Source organism: Orbicella faveolata, unplaced genomic scaffold (genome assembly GCF_042242905.1).
Source record: "Orbicella faveolata isolate gen_17 unplaced genomic scaffold, um_ofav_v1 contig_14, whole genome shotgun sequence".
NCBI lineage: Eukaryota > Metazoa > Cnidaria > Anthozoa > Scleractinia > Merulinidae > Orbicella > Orbicella faveolata.
The window spans coordinates 7,443,126-7,464,721 of NW_028301541.1; the positions used below are offsets into that span (position 1 = coordinate 7,443,126).

The 21,596-nt window shown below is 36.7% G+C and overlaps 1 protein-coding gene across 2 annotated transcripts; it reads right to left on the bottom strand.

Moving 5' to 3' along the window:
* Positions 1-779: 779 nt before the first annotated feature.
* LOC110062341 (zinc finger FYVE domain-containing protein 9-like) lies at positions 780-21,320 on the bottom strand. 2 transcript variants are annotated; one of them, XM_020769212.2, is made up of 19 exons: positions 21,078-21,320; positions 18,399-18,466; positions 16,736-17,922; positions 15,880-15,979; positions 14,745-14,948; positions 13,983-14,024; positions 13,505-13,558; positions 12,808-12,873; positions 12,194-12,267; positions 11,824-11,914; positions 11,164-11,261; positions 9,552-9,678; positions 8,932-9,014; positions 7,807-7,911; positions 6,907-7,054; positions 5,716-5,796; positions 5,149-5,311; positions 4,190-4,463; positions 780-3,744 (listed from the first exon to the last, which is right to left on the bottom strand). In XM_020769212.2, exons 2-19 carry the CDS (start codon positions 18,463-18,465, stop codon positions 3,586-3,588), a joined length of 3,123 nt encoding a protein of 1,040 aa, XP_020624871.2. In that variant the 5' UTR covers position 18,466; positions 21,078-21,320; the 3' UTR covers positions 780-3,585. The 2 variants fall into 2 exon arrangements, with proteins under 2 accessions (XP_020624871.2, XP_020624868.2); XM_020769209.2 differs by having other exon boundaries at positions 13,983-14,204.
* Positions 21,321-21,596: the final 276 nt, after the last annotated feature.

A 21,596-nucleotide genomic window follows, 5' to 3' on the forward strand; every position in this document is an offset into this window, starting at 1 on the left:
GACCATATAGCAGGCTAAGGTTTAGAACTCATCAAGGTCAAGTGTTTTTTGAAGTTGACCGCTGACTGGCCAAGAACTGGTTTTCGATTAGATCACAGGCTCATAGCCAGTTAATTTGTAGTAATAGGCGCTCCGCTTTTAGCCTTGGCTAAATCTATATATTAAGAACATGAAAGAAATGAGCGCTGCTTTTGACATGCTAGATTCTAGATAATTATCCAGAATTTTAGACTTTTCTGGGAATTTTTGAGTACCACATATATTATACCACACCAGTGTCAGCCACATTTTACAACCATTTTCTAGACTATATATAACAAAGCTCCCCACCCCCGAGACCCTCTATTATATTGTTCAAAGCAAGACCTATCACAAAGGTAGTAAAGGGGATTTGTTATTCCATTCCATGCAAAAAAAAAAAGACTTTGTTTTCCAGACTTTTTTCTAGACTGGAAAACTAATTTTTCAGCTATCCATACACGTCCCAAAATCCCTCTGAGGATAAATTCAGGAGAAACATGATACTATACTGCAGATCTGCAATATTTGTTTAACACAGAATACTTAAAACTGGTTGATTAATTATTATCAAACTGGATTAATATTAACTAATAAAACTATAAACTAAGTAAAGAAAAGTAAACTGGTGTTTCAAAACAACCTGTTGAACCATATGCATGTGTATGTTATAAGACAGGGCTCGGGAATGAAAGGAAACATGATATAAGCACAGATATGACTCCTGTGATGTAAGCATTAATATAACACCAACTCAAACATCATTTTACATGGTTTAATTAGCCACATGTACATGTACCAGCTGAAGATAGCCTATAATAGATCTCATTTTAACTGTATTTTATGTTTTACTCTATAAATTATTATATTTTTTTTTTCATATAAAAAAAGCAATCACCTGTTTTCTCGAGACCTGTCTGACTTCTTTCCCAAAACAAAAAGGTACATTTAATAGTAAATTTTAATTGTTAAAAAACATTCTGGCTAAATTTCATGCCCAACACAAGTCAAACAAAATACATAAGGTTGTAATCCCTTTCTTAAGACCCCTATCTGACAGTCTTTCCTAACACAAGTAAAGTACAGTGTGTAATAATATAATAACGTATAAAATGTGTGTCAGGCAAAAATGTAATAAGAATATAAGTTAACCCATGTTTAGAGAACTTGTCCACACGAATGACACAGTGCTGCAACAGTTCACTTTTTTGGTTGCAAAGCGTTTAAGCGTCGCTAAAGTAGTGCTCTTTCTGGCTTGCTTTCCAAAATACTAACTATGATTATATTAATAAAACAATTTTTAAAACACTTTCTTCCGACCTGTTCCCAACACAAGTCACACGACAAGATGCAATATCAATTAATAACACATTTTTTAGTACCATTGGCTCCTTTCCTAGCATATACCAGACAAACAAGATAAAATATTAATGACAAGTTCTAAGCCCTAACATTGTTGCTTACTTTTTCAATACACAATAATTATTTACCCATTCTTCCAAATCCCAAGCTTATTAGCAACACAGCCTTTAACCTTGGAATCAACTGATTTAGCAGATTTTAGGACATCAAATAACAAACAATTAAAGAAACTGATCTAACTACATGTATTGAGTATAATGTATACTAAACCTGTAACTCAGAAACATAATATGTAGCAACTGGACAACAAATTTAATATATATTTACAATGTTTAACAGAAATAAGATTCACCTTCCCTTAGATTAAAATGCACTGGCCATGCAGGAGTTAAGATAACTTAAGCCAAAGTTTACACGGCATAATCAGTGCAAGCATAACTCTAGTTCATATAAATATAGCAATGATGTCGTGTGTAAATTACATGCATTAATCTCAGTTATGTATGCCTAGAAAGTAGTCTTGTGTGGAAAATTTAACCCTAAATGTACTATGAATTTTAAGCAGTTTGTAAAAAGCCAAAAAAACTTCAAACAGAGTGAAAAAATACATATATGTGTAAATTTACAACTGCTAGTACTATAATACAATATATTTGAAAAAGTTCCCCTTTTTGAGATGCTGTGCATTTTTGAAATCATGATATTGCCAGAATACAAAAGTCTCTGAGTTTGAGCCTTAGAGAGGTGATTACAACATTGGTAAAGAAGAGTCACCAAAAACTTCTAGACTGAACAAAATAAAATATATTATTCTTGCGGCCAATAATTAATACAAATTCATTATAACCCTTAAGGTGGTTCCCTAAAGTAATTATGAACACCCTCCCTATATAGAGCGTGAGTTAGAAAAGGAAAGGAAGGGAAGGAAGCTTTTCCCTGTAGAGATTTACCAGTATGGGTACTGGTAATGGCTTACGTTTTGGTAGTCAATTTTTGGATTAAGGCCATTACCATGGCAACAGCTCGTCTGATGACAGGCAGTTGTATTCCTCATTTTGACCTAAACTCCTTAATATTTATACTTTCCTTCGGTGAAATTTTTTCATACTTCACCACATCATAGAAATGATATTGCCTGACATTTTGAATTGGTAAAAAGTCAAGGTTGTTAAGACGGTTTTTCCAATATTCTGTAATTTGTCATTATTCTAAATATATTAAATTAGCTCAGACAGATTTCAACTAAAATAGGGTATTTTGTTGGAATTGTATGTGGTTAGAACTGAGCCAAATTAAAAAAAAATTCACCAAAGGGAACGCAAGAAAATTAGCATTTATTTGGTCATGCTGACGTCACAAAAATCAGAAAAACACGCATGGTTATTTACTAAAGCATGCGCTCATGTGACGCCATGTATTGTGTGCAAGAAAGCAAGAGTAAATTAGAGTTCTTTTACCGGTTATTTATAGAGCTTTTTTTGTCATATTTTTTTTGCCCCTAGGCTTAAACACATGTTTGAACAGAGTTTAAAACTATTGCTACTTATATCAAAGTGATTTGACGCCTTTCAAGTGCTGGAGTAGTTGTCGTTTCTTCTTAGGGTTACTTGCATCATTTTTGCGCTCAATACTGACATCCGGCAGGAAGTGGTAGTGCACGCTATTGAGCCTCAGAAAAACTGTAGTAAGCCACATTAATGTGATATAAACTGTACAGTGTTATCTGCTATTAATATAATATGAATCACTAAGTATCTTATACTGAAGACAACCCTGTGGGTAAATGAAAACCTTGAGGTAATGATAAAGGTTCGCAGGCCAAAGTTCTTTCAAAACTTACAATATTTGGCAAATATATATAAAGTGATCTCAGCTTTCAGTAAAAAAGGAGCAATCCAAGTTCACTAGATTTTCAGTTCTGAGATTAATAGAAATTGTGGTTTTTGGATGATAGTTTAAAAGTAGTCTGTTACGATGTTGAGCTGTTAAAATATCAAACATCCTACTCATTGTTGCATTGGTTCCACATGTAGAGGGTTCTATATAATAGAGTGGTTTGATGGAAGGTACACTGTAACTTAAATTCTAAGAGCTCATTTCCAGGTTGCTTCCCATTTTCTGATGTGGCCAGTATATCACCCTTTTCTCATCTTGCATGCAGTTACAGTACCTCAGAGTAGGAGAGGTATTATGTAGTTGTGTCTGTCAAAGAAGCCTCAAAACTTTAAACAACAATTCTACACTAAGAGAACGGACTCTCTGGTTATTTGCCGCAGAGTGAATAACAGGGACTAAGACATCATCAAGATCTGACATAATGCTGGCAGGCAAGTTCTGTTGGTTACTTCCTGTAAAATAGCCAACCTGTGAGAAACCAGATATGGGGAATAAAAGACATCATACATAAGCAAACTTATGCTAAATTTTTGTACATGAAATTGGTAACAGGGTGGTCTTAGGGCTAGTAGGTGGGACTCAAAGTTGAGAGGTTTTAGTTAATGCTAGTTGTGTTTGAGTCTCCTGGGATAATGAATGGGTATTAACCTATAATGGGTATTGACCTATAATGGCAGGCTGAGCTACAATGGAGTAGCATCTTGCATGGTTTTCATTTGAGTGTCAGAAAGTAATTGGTTTTGCGTTGCTACGCCACATGACTGGCTTAAAAAAACTTGCACCATTTTTTCATCCAATTGGAAGAAAAACCAAAAACCAATTCATAGTTTGCTCTCACTCTTAAGAAAAACAAAACTGAAAAGTGGGGCCATCTGTGATTTTGCTCATTCAATGACAAATATGAATGCCTTACACTATCAGGATCCAAATTCACCCTCAACCCAATGAAGCTGAAGCCGTCTGAACTAAGTTTGGACAAGTGCGGCATAAGTGTTTGACAAAATGCTTTGGCAAGCTCTCCAGTCAGTTTATTGAGATCCCGTGATGCACTCTGTTGGCCTTCACCTAAGAAGAACACCTCTGTCCACTGTATTCTGAATATATTCTTGCGAGTAAAGTCACAGCCACTGTGAACTTTCACACTGGGAAAAGAGTCAAGCTGTAGGCCATCCACTGGACTGCACAAACTATGAACATTTAAAATAAATAAAATAAATTATAATATTTAGAGAGAAAGCCACATCAACCCTAGCTGGTTTTCATGCAGGTCTTCTATCCTGATCTAATTGGGATTTGGAACTGTTGGTTTTTCAGGAGGGAGGAAAATTGGAGTACCAGGAGAAAAACCCTCGGAGCAAGGCAAGAACCAACAATGAACTCAACCCACATATGGTACTGGGCCGGAATATGGCTATGGATATATTAAGCAAAAGAACCTGCAAATAACACTTATCAGGCTTACTTTTCTTTTTACTTCCAATCTGAGTGGTTAAGCAGGTAACTTAGCAGTTCTTTTCATATCACTGACAACTGACACAATCATTGACTGAGACTTGTCTCATATGAAAATGTCAGGAATGCTTGTCATCTTGCTTAGGGGTGTAAAAAAAAAAGTGTTCAGAACAGAACACCAGTACTTTTAGTCCTCAAAGTAACTTTTAGGGTTGCACTCCAGGCAAAAATAAAAACACTGTCATTTTTGTTTCGACTGATATCTGTTAGGGATAAGCTTAAGCCACGCCCAAATTGGTCCCCTTTAGGAGTTTAATTCAAATTTTACAGTGATCATCCCAAACCTTTTAATTCGGGAATTTCCCCTCCCCCCTACAAAAATGGGATCCGTTGACTTTTGTTGACCAGTACAAACTATACCTGGTTTGTTGTGGGTTGTTGTGACGACTGACCCACTCTACAATGACCAGCTCTTCACCTCCCCCACCTGGGATCCCTGTGGTAATGGTATAGTCCTGCATCTCCTTCAAAGCATGGCGTAGCTTGTCAATCACTTCTGGCATTAACTGTACCATAATACCATCTAAACAAAAAAAAAATTGACCGTGTATTTTATGAACCAAACACATTTTTAAAAAAAAAAATACTGTGGAAATGATTGCAATGAGCTAGTATCCCATCCAGGGGGACAGCACGAAAGGAAGTGATAAAATAATGATGTTACAAAACTTCCCACAGGGAAAATGTTTGTAGCTGAGAAAGAATGTGTGAAAAGATAGTAATACTATAATATATATTGAGCTTAGTGAACCAAGTTCTCGTAATGATCAGCCATTACACTCCTCTAATGTCTAGGACTGTAACACTCTACAGTAGATACAATACAACAGTCCCTGTAACAACATGTTACACACATAGCAAGCACACAGTAGGACTACTCAAGTGCATTTATACTTAGTACTGGGAAGGTGAAAACAGGCAACAGACCTTCTACAATGTTGACTTTGGCCATGAATGGACTGCTGGGCTTAAGTGCTCCGCTGAATACAATAAAGCTTGCTCCAGTCACTAAATAAAACAACAACAAATAGTCAAAAGGACAATTTGCAGCATTTCTACTGAAACATTGCAAGACATGTACAATGATGCCCCATTTAAGTCCAGATCTGAGCCCTGGCTGGGGTAAAAGGCTGTTTTTAAAAATATTAAAATCTAGCATGAAGTCAAGGCTTAGAGGAATAAAACAAAAGAAATAACTGTAAGATACATCAAGGTTGAATAAATTATAAATAAACAATTTCTCTTGTTTAGTCCCGAAGTTTCGTTGCTATGCTAGAATTTTAATATTTCAAAATTGGCCTTTACTTTGTTTATTTATTTTTACTAAAATATACACTACTTATTTACACCAGGTGCTACACACTTAATTACAACAGGAAAACAAAAGTAAAAACAATTAGTTAATTCTGACAACACATGTTACTGCAGCTACAACAGGGAAAAAATGAAAACAAGAGAGAAAAAAAGGAAAAGGAAAACAAACAAACAACTAATAGCATAGAGAAGGGGGAAGAGGAACGATTTCTAATCTTGAATTTTTTTAATCTCAAAATTGGCCTACTGCCTTGTGGTAATGCACTTTGCAATTGGGCAATGCACGTTACTTTCACACTTTTACAATGCCTCTCTTCATCCTGGAGTGTAAATGGCAACAGAACAATTTCTAAGAGAAACTGGGAAAAAATAATGACAAGTAAAATGCAATAGACTACATGCAGCACTCCAACCAGGGGAAGTAACAACACTCCTGCATGTAGCTTGTTATGATATGGAAAATAGAAGTAAGTGAAAAGGGTTTAACAAGTTTTAAATACAGTTGACTCCCGATAACTTGAACCTTTAAAGGATATTGATTGCAGAAAAAGGTATGACTTATCAGGAGTTTTAGAGTTATTGGGAGCTGAGAACAAAACAATGACCAGAAATAAAGGGGGAAAGGTGTTTACTGTATTTCTATTCATTCAGTGTACATTTAAATCAAATTTAACTATAGAGAAGTCGAATGAAGTCAAGAGGTTGGAGTTAGCGAGAGTTCAAGTTGTCGGGAGTCAACTGTACACATATACATTGTTAACTAAAAGTAAATAAGAAATAGCTGCAGCATCAGCAGCAGGGTACCTTTCCTAGCTTGATTCTGTATGTTAATTGCTTGAGTTTTGTAGCCCTGTTCATTCTGCATACAGACCAAGTGTGAGTCTGCCTGCAAACTGAAGTTAGCTCCCAGGGCCATAACGTGTTCATCTGTCGCATTAAGAATCTTCACTACCTGACAAAATTAGAAAACAAATTTAACAACTTCTTTAAAGAGTTAACTACAGAATGTTGTGCATATCAATACAACACGTAGTTGCATTGGAGTAGCATACTGGTGGAAGCTATAAGGCCATCATATAACTAATTACATTGAAATGTGACAAACTTTTTGCATATTGCTAAGATTTATTTTGTCAATAAGGAACAGAGAGAAATGGTGGCACATGGTAATCTTTACCCTAGTGAAGACGTCCTGTGACAAAAGTGTACATGTAGGTTTACTCAAAGAGTGCAGCTGGTTTAGCTCAAATCAGTCCTCTGAATTGACACATAATAGCTAAATTGATGGTTAGTAACATAAAGATAGCTTTGATAAATTCAGTGCCTAGAAATATAAGTAGTAGTTTGAGCAATTTCTGAAAAGTTTCAGCCAAACCACTTTCTTCACCACATGTACTGCAATTTGTAAAGGGAAGGGCAGATAAGCAACTCTAAAACAGAGAAAAGGTGAAAAACAACGCAGACTATTGACTTAGGATTATGCTACCCGATTTTGATTTGCATAAAAACAACCTTTTCACTTGATGTTACAGTGGAATGATTTCCATTTTTCCATGAACATTTGAAACAAATTTAATTATCACCAACATTTCAGCTATTTTGACTACAAGATGTCAATTAAAAAATTAAAGCAATGGTACAATAAAACAACCAGACTGTATCCCTGACCAGAAGTAGTAATTATTCTGAAAGATCATGGTCTACCTCATCATATCTGTCTTGTGGCAATCTGACTAAAGTCTTTTTTTCTTCCATGTGTATCACAAGTCCTGTTACCCTTGGTAATGTATACTGGAAGTTTTTAAAATCCTGAGAAAAATATAGTAGCAAAAGAATATTAGACTGATATCACTGACAATTCTGCTTCTTCTGATCAGTGGTTATTGGAAAATTGTAGCAAAAGCGTTGCAAAAATGAAGGGAGGTAATGTACTAGCATCTTACCAAGGGCAGGACATATACATGTATATATTTTTTTAAAGCCAGGCCCTAGATCAAGACAGGCACCATGAAAGAAACACGGTTTGCTAAAGAACACGGATCATGTGTACTAAAGGCATCTGTGGTTGAGTGTCGATCAATACCTTGATTGATACCCTCAATAAACATTCAATCGATATTCAATTAACACTTGATCGACACTCCATCGACATCTTGGTCAAAAGTCTGTCTACAGTTGACTAATTTTCGATTGATGCATACAAGTCAGACACCGAGTATTGATCGGGATGTCGGTCAAGTACCAATCAAGATGCCGATCAAGACTATCGATCGAGGCTATCAATTAACTCCCGACTGCAGATGCCTTTAGTACATATGATCCAAGAACACAACACAAGGAACCAGCCAGGATTTAGCCCTGAACTCCTGATGCAGCATCTAAAGCCTCATGTTACAATACCAGCTTCCATATGCAATCCGTGTGCTTGCTGCCTGGCAAAAGTACAAGACCCAGGGATCCCTCCTCCATTTATGAAATACTGTTAAGTAGTTAATATCATGGGTGACAAATTACCCCTTAATTTTGGTGAGGAATTTCAAGGTTAATTTTTAATAATATTACAAATTAACCCTGAAATACCACATTATTCCACATTAAATTCCAAATATTTTATTTCACATGCAAAATTATAAAATTGCCATCGCAATGTTTGGTGTGACATTTCTCAATACTGTAAACAAGTCAAACACCCATGATTGTAAGCATAATTTGTCACGGCTTAGCTAATAAGAATTTTGACAAAATACGTCTGAAATTATTTCCTAATTTCACTCATCACTATTTGACTACTGATACTAATTTGTGTCAAAAACAAAGATAGATGCATACCGCTAACAGGTTCATGATTGTGTGTCCAACTTCTGCATACACTGATGATCTGTTCCTTGAACTGAACAGCGGACAGGGGTAATCTATATCAAACAAAACCAGCTCATGGATTAATCTCTTTAAAAAAATTATGATGTCGATGGGTTAAGACAATGTATCATCTTCTCACAGAGCAAACTACATGCCATAACTTAAATGCAGTAGATTATTCTCTTTAAAAAAGCACGATGTAACTTGATTGAGACAATGTATCAACTTCTCACATACAGCAAACTACAATCTTTCAATCTTTCAATCTTTATTTTCGTTCCAATTGACATTTTTTACAGTTAATCTGGCCTGGAGATTGAAAGCTGGACGGCCAAGGAACAACTGGAAGCGGTCCATGGTGCAGGAGTTGGGAAGAGTAGTCTACTCCTGGGAGAAAGCCAGTGGTGTACGTTGGAGGATACTGGTGGACACCCTATGCTCCCCCGTGGTGATAAAAGATAATAATGACCAGTCTAGGCCATCCAGTCTATCAAGATCTAATTACAATTACCACATGCAGTTAATTACTTTCAGATGATTTACCAGTTGATTATTAACCATCATTATTGTGCAATGTATCTAAAACCTACATCTGAACTCTGCCCCAAGTCTTAGCTGAAGTCTCAAAGGAAACAGTTGAGCCCAAGGTGTCTCCAGACGTTTTATCAGTAACCCTACAACATAAGGTGTTGACGGCACAGGGATGTTCTTGAGACACTGAAATTTAACACAGTTAGTTGGCTTAATCTTCAAGAAGAAAAACTGCTGGGTTGTTCGAAAGCCAGTCAATGCCAACCCAGGATTAAAAGTTAACCGAAGTATTAAATTTTTGCCACATAAAAATGTTTTTCACTGCTTTATATGTTTTGTGTAGTTTGAAATTATTCAAACTCAAAATTGAAGAACAAACAATACAAACTGAAACCCTCACCGAAAAGTTACAAAAAAAGAAATCAAAATTCTGCTAATCCTGGGTTGGCTTAATCAGGCTTTGAACAACCCAGCACTGAACAATAAGGTCACAGTACAGAGGCAGACCTCTTTTTGTATCAGAAACAAAGTTGCATTTAATTATAGTTTTGTATTAAGTAAACATAGTTATGTCACATTTTCGTTTTGTTCATAATTATATGTAAGTTTTGCTTCTTTCAATAATTCCATATCTTTATAATTATCAGAAAACAGCCCTAAGAAAATACACATGCTGATTTGTTAAAAATCATGTTTCTATAACTCGATAGAAACACAGAACTAGCACGAGCTATTGATATAATGATGGCACATGTAAAGAGAATTTACATTTTGATGATCAAAGTAGACAAGTTGTTTTTCTTTTTTTGTTGCTGTGTTTTCTAAAAGAAATAAAAAACATGTTCTCCGTGTTTCTATTGAGGTATAGAAACACTCGTGAAAGTTTGGCAGAACTAAAAAAAAGCTGTGGAAATGCTCGCCTGTGGCTCGTGTTCCCACAGCATTTCTCATTCTCCCAAACTTCCACTCATGTAACACAGTACATGTTTTCTATTTCTTAAATAACATTCAACTCTTGTGCATAATCATACACAAGTCTTGTGCATGTCTACAAGTTATAAGTACATAATTTATCATGCTTTTTCTTGCCATCTCACCCATACAGCTTGTTAATATGAAATAAATAAATGTTAAGTTGATACAGTCAATATTTTGAATAATCAAAAGTCCACATAACAGTATGTGCAGATCATGTTAATTAATATGAGGCAAATTTTGCAATTCTCCAGACACAAGGATTGGAAAATATGTGGGGCTAATAATCATTAACATTTCTACCTTGGGTATTTTAGGAAATCTTCAGAAATCTTCAGATTCTTTGGAAGTCTTTCAAAAATCGTCACATCATCTTGGGAAGTCCCAAAACTCACTGGATTAAAACCTCATGCATTTGACTCAAAAATAAGTTGAATTGGCATGCAGATGTTGATTTATACATAAAGTACTGCTCAGAAGTAACCTTATACAGAAGACAATCACAAAATGCATACAGAACAAGTATGGGAAAAGGAACAGATTAGCCAAATGAATACAGAACAGATATAGAACAGGTAAGGGAACAGATATAGAATCAGAACTGAACTTGCTTTATTCATTGTTCTCTTTTAGGTTACTTCTGAGCAGGGCTCTAGCTTAATGGACTTGGTTGATCCTCTGCGCTTTGATCCCTACCTGAAATGATGGCTTCACATAAAGGAAACCTGCATTGTCACCACTGCCAAGAAAGGGCTGACCAAAAATAGTGTAACCAAGTTCTGACACTGTGTGACCTGACATCAAAGTGATATACCAAGATTTAGACTGGGAACATAATGATCGTGGTAGCCAAGATGGTCTAATAGCACCAGATCCCAGCCAGAGCGGTTTGGATTGACCATAGGCTGGGACCAATGTGTTGTGTTCCTGGGCTATAGACACTTTACACTCCCAGTGCCTCTTTCCTCCCAGGGGAATGGGTACCAGCAAATGAAATGCTGGGGGTTACAATGAGATGGATTAGTATCCCATCCAAAAGGGGGGGGGGCAGGGGGGAGGGTGGACATACTCCTAATCACTTCATGTTATGGAAACTGTAGATAACGCCGAATAAACCTGATGGGCCACAAGGCTTTAACCAAGACTTCTGACAGTTTACATGTACCTTGAGGGTAAGGGACGGTGTAAAAGTTCAAGAGGTGTGATTAAGTACATTGTGTAGCCACAATTAGATGCATTTTTGTAAGTGATGAATGAAAAATTAATATGATGGATAAAAAATTGACAGATAAAAGAAGTGAAGGATCTAGATGGTTGATCTTAATTCCTACAAAGTTTTTAAGACTGTCACTGTACCTTGCTTGGCATATGCAAAAGCTGTGTTAAAGTGTGAGAGGACATCTTTGGGAAGCATTGCCTCTTTACGAAGACACTCCAACAAAACCACCTGGAAGGAAATTAAACTTAAGTCAATGATGAAGAAGAACTTAGGCAATCACATAGCAAAAGCTGTTATGGAAGATACTGTAAGAAGACAGGCCTATACAATCTTAAAGATGCTTCCCTTGTAAAACCAGCAAATTATATATTTTTCTGAAGATACTCAGATGATGGAAAACACATCATAGTGAGCAATCATGTTAAACTAATGGAATCTTAAACAAAAGAATAGAACCTCTACCCAGAATATTATTTATTCATTTATTTATAATGACATACACTTTACCATTTCCTCTTGGTTTGCAGCTCCCATTCCTTCTGTCACAAAACACCAGCACTTCCGTTTTACACAACAGTTTACTGGATCAAAGAATATACATAAGCTGGTAAGTCATCTCAAAAACGTTTCCAAATCTTTTCCTCTGATATCCCAAGTAATTTAAATAACTTTTTCTTGATGGACTTAACTTTTTTCATGTAGACCATTATTCTGGCCTTTTGGGTATGCAAAACTGGAAAGCATCACAGACCTGGCATTATTAGACAATGTTATGTACATGACTGTATATAACACTCTATTTTCCATCCTAGGCCAGGTAGTAAGTGTATAAATTCCCTGAATGATTGTTGGACAAGTTCTAAAAATGTAAGGAAAGGGACATGCAATAGCACTTGTCTAGTATCTGATCAAAGCAAAGAAGTTTAAACGACAAAATCCAGTGTCTATGTTGTAGGCCAAAATGAAATTCAGGTTAAAATGAAATTCCTTTGTCTCTTAACCCTAATTATTCATGGATCATGAATAATTAGGGTTAGAATCTTGACAAAGGAAATTTAGAATCAAACAACTAGGTTAAAATCATTTTAACCTGCAACATTTACACAGTCTCACATACTCACATTTCACTATGCTAACTTTGACTACCAAGTTTTTATTGAGTAAAAATACAACAGTTTCATGGAGACCTGTAGGCAAAAACAACAACAAACAAACAAACAAGTGTTAACTTCTTTTCTCTTACTTTGTTGATGAAAAATTAATTATGACACTTAATACTCGTTAGTATAACACAGTGTAAAATCGCTTATACAGTAACTCAGAGCACAGATGAACCTGGATCACCCTCGGGGAATGGCTAAGTGACAGCTTAATAAAGGGTGACCGCCTGATACAGGTTGCAACTAGAAAAACAGTTCAAAGACAATCAGTGCTGAAAAGACACTATTTTGACCTCAAATTAGATTTGCGAAAATAAACAAGGAAATCAATTGTTTGACCTTGTGTGTTAGATTATTTGAAACTATGTGAACAAGTAATTGACACCGTGTGACCGTTTAATACAGGTCAAGACAATAGGAAAAGTCCTGTTGGGACTTCGCAAATGGTGACCGCGACCACTTAATAGAGGTGACTGCTTAATAGAGGTCAAAATTACAGTAATTAAGGGAAGTAATTTTCAGGACTTTGAAAAGTGACTGCTTAATAGAGGGTGATCACTTAATATGGTGCTGCTTAATACAGGTTCAACTGTATACACAAAATACTACATGTAATTAAAAGTGAGGACTTCAAGTCTTATAAATTACAGTGAAGCACCTTTTATCTGATACATAATTTCTGCAGGATCAGGCCTCTCCTGAATAGATATCTCTGAAATACAATACAATGTAGAGATATTTATTATGCTACATGTACAGGAGTAGAACCTTGCAATCTGTCAACAGTGTATGCTCAAGCAGTTTGCAAACAGGTTTACCAGCAGTTCAAAGTCAAAATAAAAGACACAAGTCAAAACACAAATTTTAATAGTTGTCAAGAGTATTTCCATGATCATGTCTGAGCCTGGAAGCAAATAACAGTGTAGAATTTAGTTCATCTTGCCCGCTCTTGGCCAAATAATAAAGCCACTTCCTCTTGGTCCAAGTAAAAGATTGATCAGTCATTTTGTAATTTAAAGAATCTCTTCCTTACGGCTGCCCAGATGAAATGACCAAATTTTGGTGGGCTATTGGTAGTCAGATTAACCACACTTCCAGTCATTGTACTGTTACGAAGAACCATAACATCACTGTACCTTCATTTACAACTTTCAATACTGGAGGGAGTGCAGTGATATCTAGAGGCAACAACGATCGCACATTATCAACATCTAATCGAAACAGACAATCACTGTCATCTGAGAGAGCTGGTGATGCTGGAGTGGATAATGGCGTCCCTGTTGCGTCTGTGAGTGGAGCTACAGGAATTTGTAATGGGGGAAGAACTGGCGGTGTCTGTTCCATTGTGACGCCCACTCCTAGGAAATTGTACATCACTGAGTTCTTGTTTCTACACTACAGTCACAATAGCTCCTGAGAGTCTATTTGGACTTACAACTCCTATACTTAATAAACTGAGAGTGGTTTTGATTCATTTCTTCAAGTATTATTTTTGAATATCTAACATAATCTGTCACACTGATGTTAGCTAATAAATCATTTTCTACAAACCATAATGTAATGCAGGGGCCTGTTTCTAGTACATGTCAAGTATTTCAGGAGCTTTGACACTCCCTTCCCTTGATAAATAAGAGTATATATGTACAGATTTATCTAATGAAATATCAGTTTTCAGAGGTGATTGAAATATGGCGGAAATTCAAATTATCAAGTTTTCAACATTTTGCCTTGATTTTTTCAAAATTAAAACACTGATTTATTTTACATTTCAAACTTGACCATGATACCATGATAACATCATCACGTTGTACAGTTTACGTCATACTTACTGTTCATGTTTATTCTTAATGTTCACAACTGAAGTGATAACATTTTATGTAAGAAATTCTTGGCTGTACCTGTTGCAGACAAGTCCAAATCTGTTGTATCATCTCCAATAGCCTCTGCACCTGCTCCAATTTCCTGCTGGTCATCTAGCAACTCTTCATCTTCCTCCAAAACATCTTCCAAGAGTACATCATGTGAGTCTTGTGGTAGACTGCCAAAATCACTTGCAAGGTGCACATTATCTTGGTTTTCTGCCACTTCCAATAATGTCTGGGCTGCAAAAGAACCAACGCCCAAAGCTAAATTAGCAGTTCCAGGTCTATGCTGGGGTTTCGTTAAGGGCTAGGCACCACGCACATTGACAAGCTGTGAGAATTATTTCACCTGCCAAGTTTGACCATCTAGTGGAAAGATTTTCTTGGAAAGAAGTTCATTAAAAAAAAGTTTTGCCTGCCTGCAAAAATCAGTTCCCTTCCTGCTGAAAATGTTAATGAAATCCCTGTCTGTGATCAAAATTTGTAGGGCAAAAAGGCTTAACAGTTAGCACTATGCAGTGTAGATCACATAGTCTAAGTTGGAACCGTAGTCAGGGTCACTGTGCCACGTTCTTCAGCAAACCATGTAACTTACACAATGCCTCTCTCCATCCAGGGGTATAAATGGCTACTGACAAATTGTGGGGGCAACTGGACAAAAATGGTGGAAGATTAGTGCATGTACGTACAAAAGAGTAGCTTCCGTTCCAGGGGAGTAAACATACACTAAGTTACTTTATGTTATGGAAGCTGTATAGGAGTCACACTGACTCATTTGACCCATCCACCCTGGCCCAATCCCTCTGGAAATTCCAATTTTGGTTCATAAACTCAATTGGATTTTGAGACACCCCTCCCCCTTGGAATTTCAAATAATCCTCCTAGGGGTGGGTATGGATATTTCATGGAAGTAAACACTGAGCAATTAATAGACCTTTTTCACTTGGGTGGTTTGTTTTCCCATAACAGACCATGTGATATTCTCTAGGGAATTGCTCTTTTATCCATCTTAAAATTATTTATTCATTATGCACATGACCATTTGAAAATTTGAGAGGAAGAATTCTCAAGAGTACATGTACATGTGTCATCACATGGTCTGAAATGGGGCAACAAACCACCCAGTCGAAAAAGGTCTATTGTACACACTGAAATATTGTGACTTGGTTACCTCTCAACAGAGCATTACAGCAAACTTGGCAAACACGACCTTCCTTGTTATCCATGTATGGTAACAAGAACTTCATGTTGCAGCAGGATGAGCAAAGGGCCTGCAATAAAAGTCTTTCAGTTGGAAGTCATGTAATCAGCTAATCTCAGGGCTGGTGGTACAGTATATGACTCTTCAATTGGTACTCTTGTAAAACTGATGATGGATGTTTCATCTGAAACATTTCTTGTTGATATAACATGAATTTCAAACTCATCATGTGGTTTTTGAAAGAAATATCTTACTTTGTACTGCCAAGAAGCCATGTTCTACATGAACTAACCATTTTGGGGTGGTTTGGTTGATTAATTTTCAACTGATAGCAGACCAAGTTGAACTCGGGTGATCTTTCCAAAAGGAACCCTTTTTCACCAAATTACGTTTGGTTACAATACAGTGGAATCCCGATTTCTTGAACCCTCAGTTTTTTGAACTTCCCAATAACTTGATATGTCGAACCAAAAGTTGTTTTCCTCCCTCAGTCAAACACTGTAATAATAATTTCACCCCAGATTTCTCAAAACTCTCCGATTTTTTGAACCAATTTTCATTTCCCTTGAAGGTTCAAAAAAATTGGGATTCCACTGTAGTTGATAAGCATTCAACAAACATTTACTCCTTTCAATCAAACCAACAGGAAAACAACTCTAACAACCCAATAAACTGAGAACACTATTTTTTTTTATCCGTGATCCTTCACATTAACTAATGTTCCACTGACAACAGTTGGGGAAATGCTCTACTGAGACACTCTCTCCTAATACAGTAATAATGATCTGATAAAATTAAAAGTAACAGATTTTGTTACTTACTATACCTTTCCGCAAGCTCTGCAGTGGTGTCGTCTCTTAATAACACTAAACTTCACCCCACAGTTCATACAGTGCGTAGCTACAGAGTCTGGAACCCAAATGGGTGGCACTTTGCCAAGGCATGATTCTCCTGAACTAATCCGTCGAGCTTCTAATGATGCGTGAGACTGCATTGTCATGGTTAAAACAGGTGACTCTGTACGTTCCTCTGATCCAACTGAGGGCTGTTCATTATCTGTATTAAAGCTATCTTGTTCTATACCATTTTCAGAGTCTCTTAAACTGGATTCATCATCAACAAAAACATGTTCACCCCCAGGTTCATTCTGCTCATAGAAATCTTGCGCTTCTGCGTTAGGGGCTTCATTAAGCCCCAAATAATTAGTTTCACCATCTCCAGCCATCGCAACAATGGATGATCCAGGTTGGTCATAACTAACAGTGTGCGACTGGTCTAGCAGTGTTGAATTTACCTCATAGCCATGAATGCTAGTGTCTTGATACTGAGACCTGTTGCTAATCACAGCTTGTTCAGGAGTCTCTTCCACCTCTAAAGTTGAATTAACTAATGCAGGAGTTTCATTCTGGGGAATCTCATCTAGTCTTAAACGTTCTAAGTCATTTTCATTTTCTTCCCTGCTCACAAATTGTGTTTCTTGATCTGTAGCACTGTTTGAAACTGGTGTGGAATGTGAAGAAACCTCCTCACTTGTCCTACAGATCTGTACTTCTGCAATATCAATTTCATTACTGTCAGCCTCCTGGCTATCCAATGCATGCTCCTCAGACTGCAAAGTCACCACATTAGATTCTTCATTAAGTAAGCCAAGATCATGGTTCAGTTGTTCTTCATCATCAAGTTCAAAGTGCTCAGAACTAACTGGCTCATTTACGCCATTTTCTTTGAGTTCATCAATAGCATTCTTGTCAACAAGACTTTCCAGGTTTCCGTCGTCAACAAGATGTTCAGCACTTTGGTTTGTAATAGCTTCAGCAGCTTGTATCACTCCATTTATGCTACTGCTGTCACTGTCACTATCATTCTTGACATCTAACGTACTTTGATCAGATCCCTGATCAGACAATACCTCTTCCTGGATACTGGGGAATGATGCTTGAAAGCTCAATCTTGCTGCCTGCTTCCTGTCCGCAGCAGAGGCAACACAAGCAGCTGGCTGTTCTAACTCAGGTTCTAAGTAAAAGCGACAGAGGATCAGAATATCAAAATAGGGTTTGAGTGTAAAGCACTCCATTCAACAAGTATTCACAGTCCTCTGTTGTAAAGACAGAAAGATCTTTCTCTTTTAGAACTGAAAATATCTCTTTGTTTATGCATGTACAAGCAGTTCACAAAATGTATTTGAAAAAATTGAGTTTCATAGACATCCTGTATTCTGATGTGTCCATAAAATCTTTCGAATACTTAGTTCTTTCTGAAAAGCCTACCAATCAAAATTACTTCTGATGATAAGCCCCTCTGAAAATAAGCCCAACCGAAATACATGTATCAGCCTATGAGAAAACCTTGTTAACAAAAAATATATTTCAGAATTTTATGCTGCCTATTAAATTTTATTCACAATTTTTGTCTCATAACAGCTATTACTGATCTCAATATCTATAAATATCATGGAAGAGCATTATTGTTATAATAGACACAAGGCTCACCTTGTTCTTTTTCTTCAAATTCATCCAACAGCTTGTCTAAATCCACTGGAACAAATGCACTGGCCATGCTACAATGTAACACATTTCACACATGACTAACAAAAAATCTTTATTGCTGAACAAAGCATATACTCCATGACTTGTTTGATTATGTTAATTGCACCACCAATCACTGAGATCAGACAAAAGGATTATACAAATGGGGTTTTGGTCAGACTCTGTGATTTATTTTCCCTCACAACACAATAAATTCCACACATAATCCTAGTGTCAACACTTTTCAGTTTCACTTTTTTGGTATTACATGCATTTCTTCAACTAGATTTTTAAATAATCCCCTCCCTTATTGTATCCTTTTGGTATGCTTTGGTGGCATATAAGTCGAGTAATTTTTCACTGGCTGAGTGAAATGAAATAAATGAAATGTTTTTCTCACACACCATTAAGGCCTGGGTATAGGTCATGTGACCTATCAGGCAGGCAGTTGTTTTTGTTGCGTCCGCCATAGCCGACTTTCCCGCCCACCCACCCAAAGATTTTAAGTTTTTACACAATACCAGTATAATGTACTAGCCTTGAACTTTTTTCATTATTTCTGGTGTTTAGCATAATGCTACTTGTATTAGCTTTGACTTCGCAATAAAGGTCAGGCGGCAGCGGTCAGCTTGGCATGGCTACCAGCGGTGTGTGAGAAATCAGGTTCATTTGGTATCCCCATCAGCATTGGTATTTTGGCTGGACTTCATCTCACCAAAAATATGAAACAAGGCTTGGCCAAACTTGTCTGATTTACCACCAAAGCAATGTATAAAGAGAATGGCTTGAGAACTTTTAAAATGAGTGTTGTAAAACCAAAACCAAAGTTATAACTCTGGCCAATCACAGATAAAACGGACAATCTAGTGAACCACACAAAACTCAAAGCAAAAAAAGTAGCCGATGTAAAGCATGGGAAAATGTGTGTGTGGTTTTGGTTTAACTTCTGATTGGATGACAAAGTGGCATGTGCCAAAGTCAGTAATCACTTGGCATGGTAAAGCAAAACAAAAAACAAATGCAGATTTAGGGGTGGCAAATGTTCCGTCAAAAACCATGGGTCTTGCAAAAATTTTCGCTGAACTTCGTGGGTCTTGCAGTTTTGTTTTTAAAGCAGTTATGTGCATCTCGCAGTCTCACTTTTTTTCACAAAGCTGTCTCACAGTCTCGATTTTTTTTGAGGCTAAGAAAGTCACAAAGTACCGATTTGTTAATTAATTTAGTTTTTTGTATAAGCTTAAATGACATCTGAACATCTCATAACCTGAACGTGTTTAGCTCGCATTTAAAACACTTTGAAGTCTCCAGCTTGCAATTGAATAGGTCAAAATGTCTCAGGCTCGCAAAGAAAAATACTCATTCCACCTTCTTGCAAAGTTTTTGCATTTACATGTACCATTCACCACCCCTAGATTACTTTCAACGCTCCAGTGAAACCCATTCTATTACCTTTGATTCATACAAGTTATTGTAACAGTCTTAAGGTCATTCCTCACATTTGCATTGCGCATCCTTACTGCGCATAATTTATGGCGTCATTAGCGCGTGCTCATGCATGCGCATATTGAAAACATGACGGATTTGCCTTGATATTGAGCTCTTTCAGTTGAAAAATGGCTCTAGCTCACCAACGAGCACGGGCACCCCAATTTTTTTTCCAGTCATTGTAATCAACTAATCATAAGCTTCGCGTGAGGAAAGACTGATCTACTTTCTATTGCTGAAAATTGAATAAATAAGAAAAATAGCAGATACACTGTGGTCTTTTCTATCTTGCAGTCGGTAACCACATCAAGAAATTTGGTTCAATTTTTTAATCAAGGATTTAGCTTTCTGTCTGAATCAAACTTAAAATGTTTATTTGTGTCCGACACAATGTATTGACTGTAGTTTAATGTGTTTTCTTATGAGTCTGGGCTCACAAAGATTTTACAATTACTGGGAATGCGTTTTTATAAATTGAAGCTATCATATGACAAATATTCAGTGGACAAAGTTTGAACAAAAATCTATCGTCACTTTTATTTCAGAGGAATTACCTTAAATGCACTGATGAACCAAAGTTTTGTTCATTTATTTTTCAAGAGTTCTTTGTTTACATGACCTTGTAAATCTTCACCACTACGGTCCAGACAAACATGTATAGGTACAGTCAAAACAAGAGTCCCTTGTTAAACAAAACCACTGTCTCCAAAAAATTCGCGTACTGTGTACAAAAGATAGTGACGTAATGTTCTTGTTCACAAGTAGATTTATGTGAATTAAGTATCTCTGACTATTTTCCACAACTTAATTGCACATTACTTCCTTAATTCAATATCTTGATGATTACAACTGGAAACGACTCAGTTGCACCCTTCTGACGCTCAGCTACCAGTATAAACTTGAACATGTTCACATGTTTATCTTGGACAGTTCGTTATGATGTCGAACTTTAAAATAGCTTTACGCTTAATCTTATACAGGACAATGTTAAATGTGGGGTTAGGCTAAGAAATAAATATATTTCTTTTATCTTAACTCAGCAAGAAAGTTTTATCAGAGCTTTAGAACGTTATTCTCTGTTTTGGACTTGTTTACAAGCGCTACATTTAAACATAACAATCAAATAACCCAACATGCATAGCTAAATTATAAGCCTACCTGATGATGGAGGCGTGTAAATCATTTCACATGGCTGTTTAAGAAAGCCGTAATGTATTTTCACACAAAACAGTAGTTTAACCTCCCGTCTCTGCAATTAACACTGTTCTCGCCACGAAAGAAAAGTTATTTTGCTTCAGCACATGCACACATTACATCAACCACATCGTCGTCGTAGTTTGCTCTTTGCTCAGGCTCCGGTGAGCTCATTTGACGATCAGCAGTTGCACAAAAAGAACGTTGTGTACGGTCAACGAGATGACTCGCGAAATGGCACGAAATTTTGGCGGGCTCTGATTTTTTGGGCCCACTTTTTGCGATTTTTTCGTTTATTTTTTTTTTCCCACGTTCCACAAAAAAAGAATTCCCGAAAAAAAAAAAAGCTACCGCAAAAATGTTCTTGGCAAAAATTTACTCCACTGGCGAAATTATACATACAAGCGCACCAAAGCGAAAAGCCAAAAGCCATGCGCTTGGGTGCAAATTAAAACCCAGACACTATATAGCCTGCTCGTAGGT

What these genes read in the sequence shown, in the direction of transcription:
- LOC110062341 (XM_020769209.2), bottom strand. Translation starts at nt 18,465, where the DNA reads ATGGCCAGTGCATTTGTTCCAGTGGATTTAGACAAGCTGTTGGATGAA. An exon ending in ATTTGAAGAAAAAGAACAAG is followed by an intron (nt 17,923 to 18,398) that starts GTGAGCCTTGTG and finishes GCTTTTACTTAG; the next exon opens with AACCTGAGTTAGAACAGCCA. An exon ending in TTTTGCATATGCCAAGCAAG is followed by an intron (nt 11,262 to 11,823) that starts GTACAGTGACAG and finishes CTTTGATGTCAG; the next exon opens with GTCACACAGTGTCAGAACTT.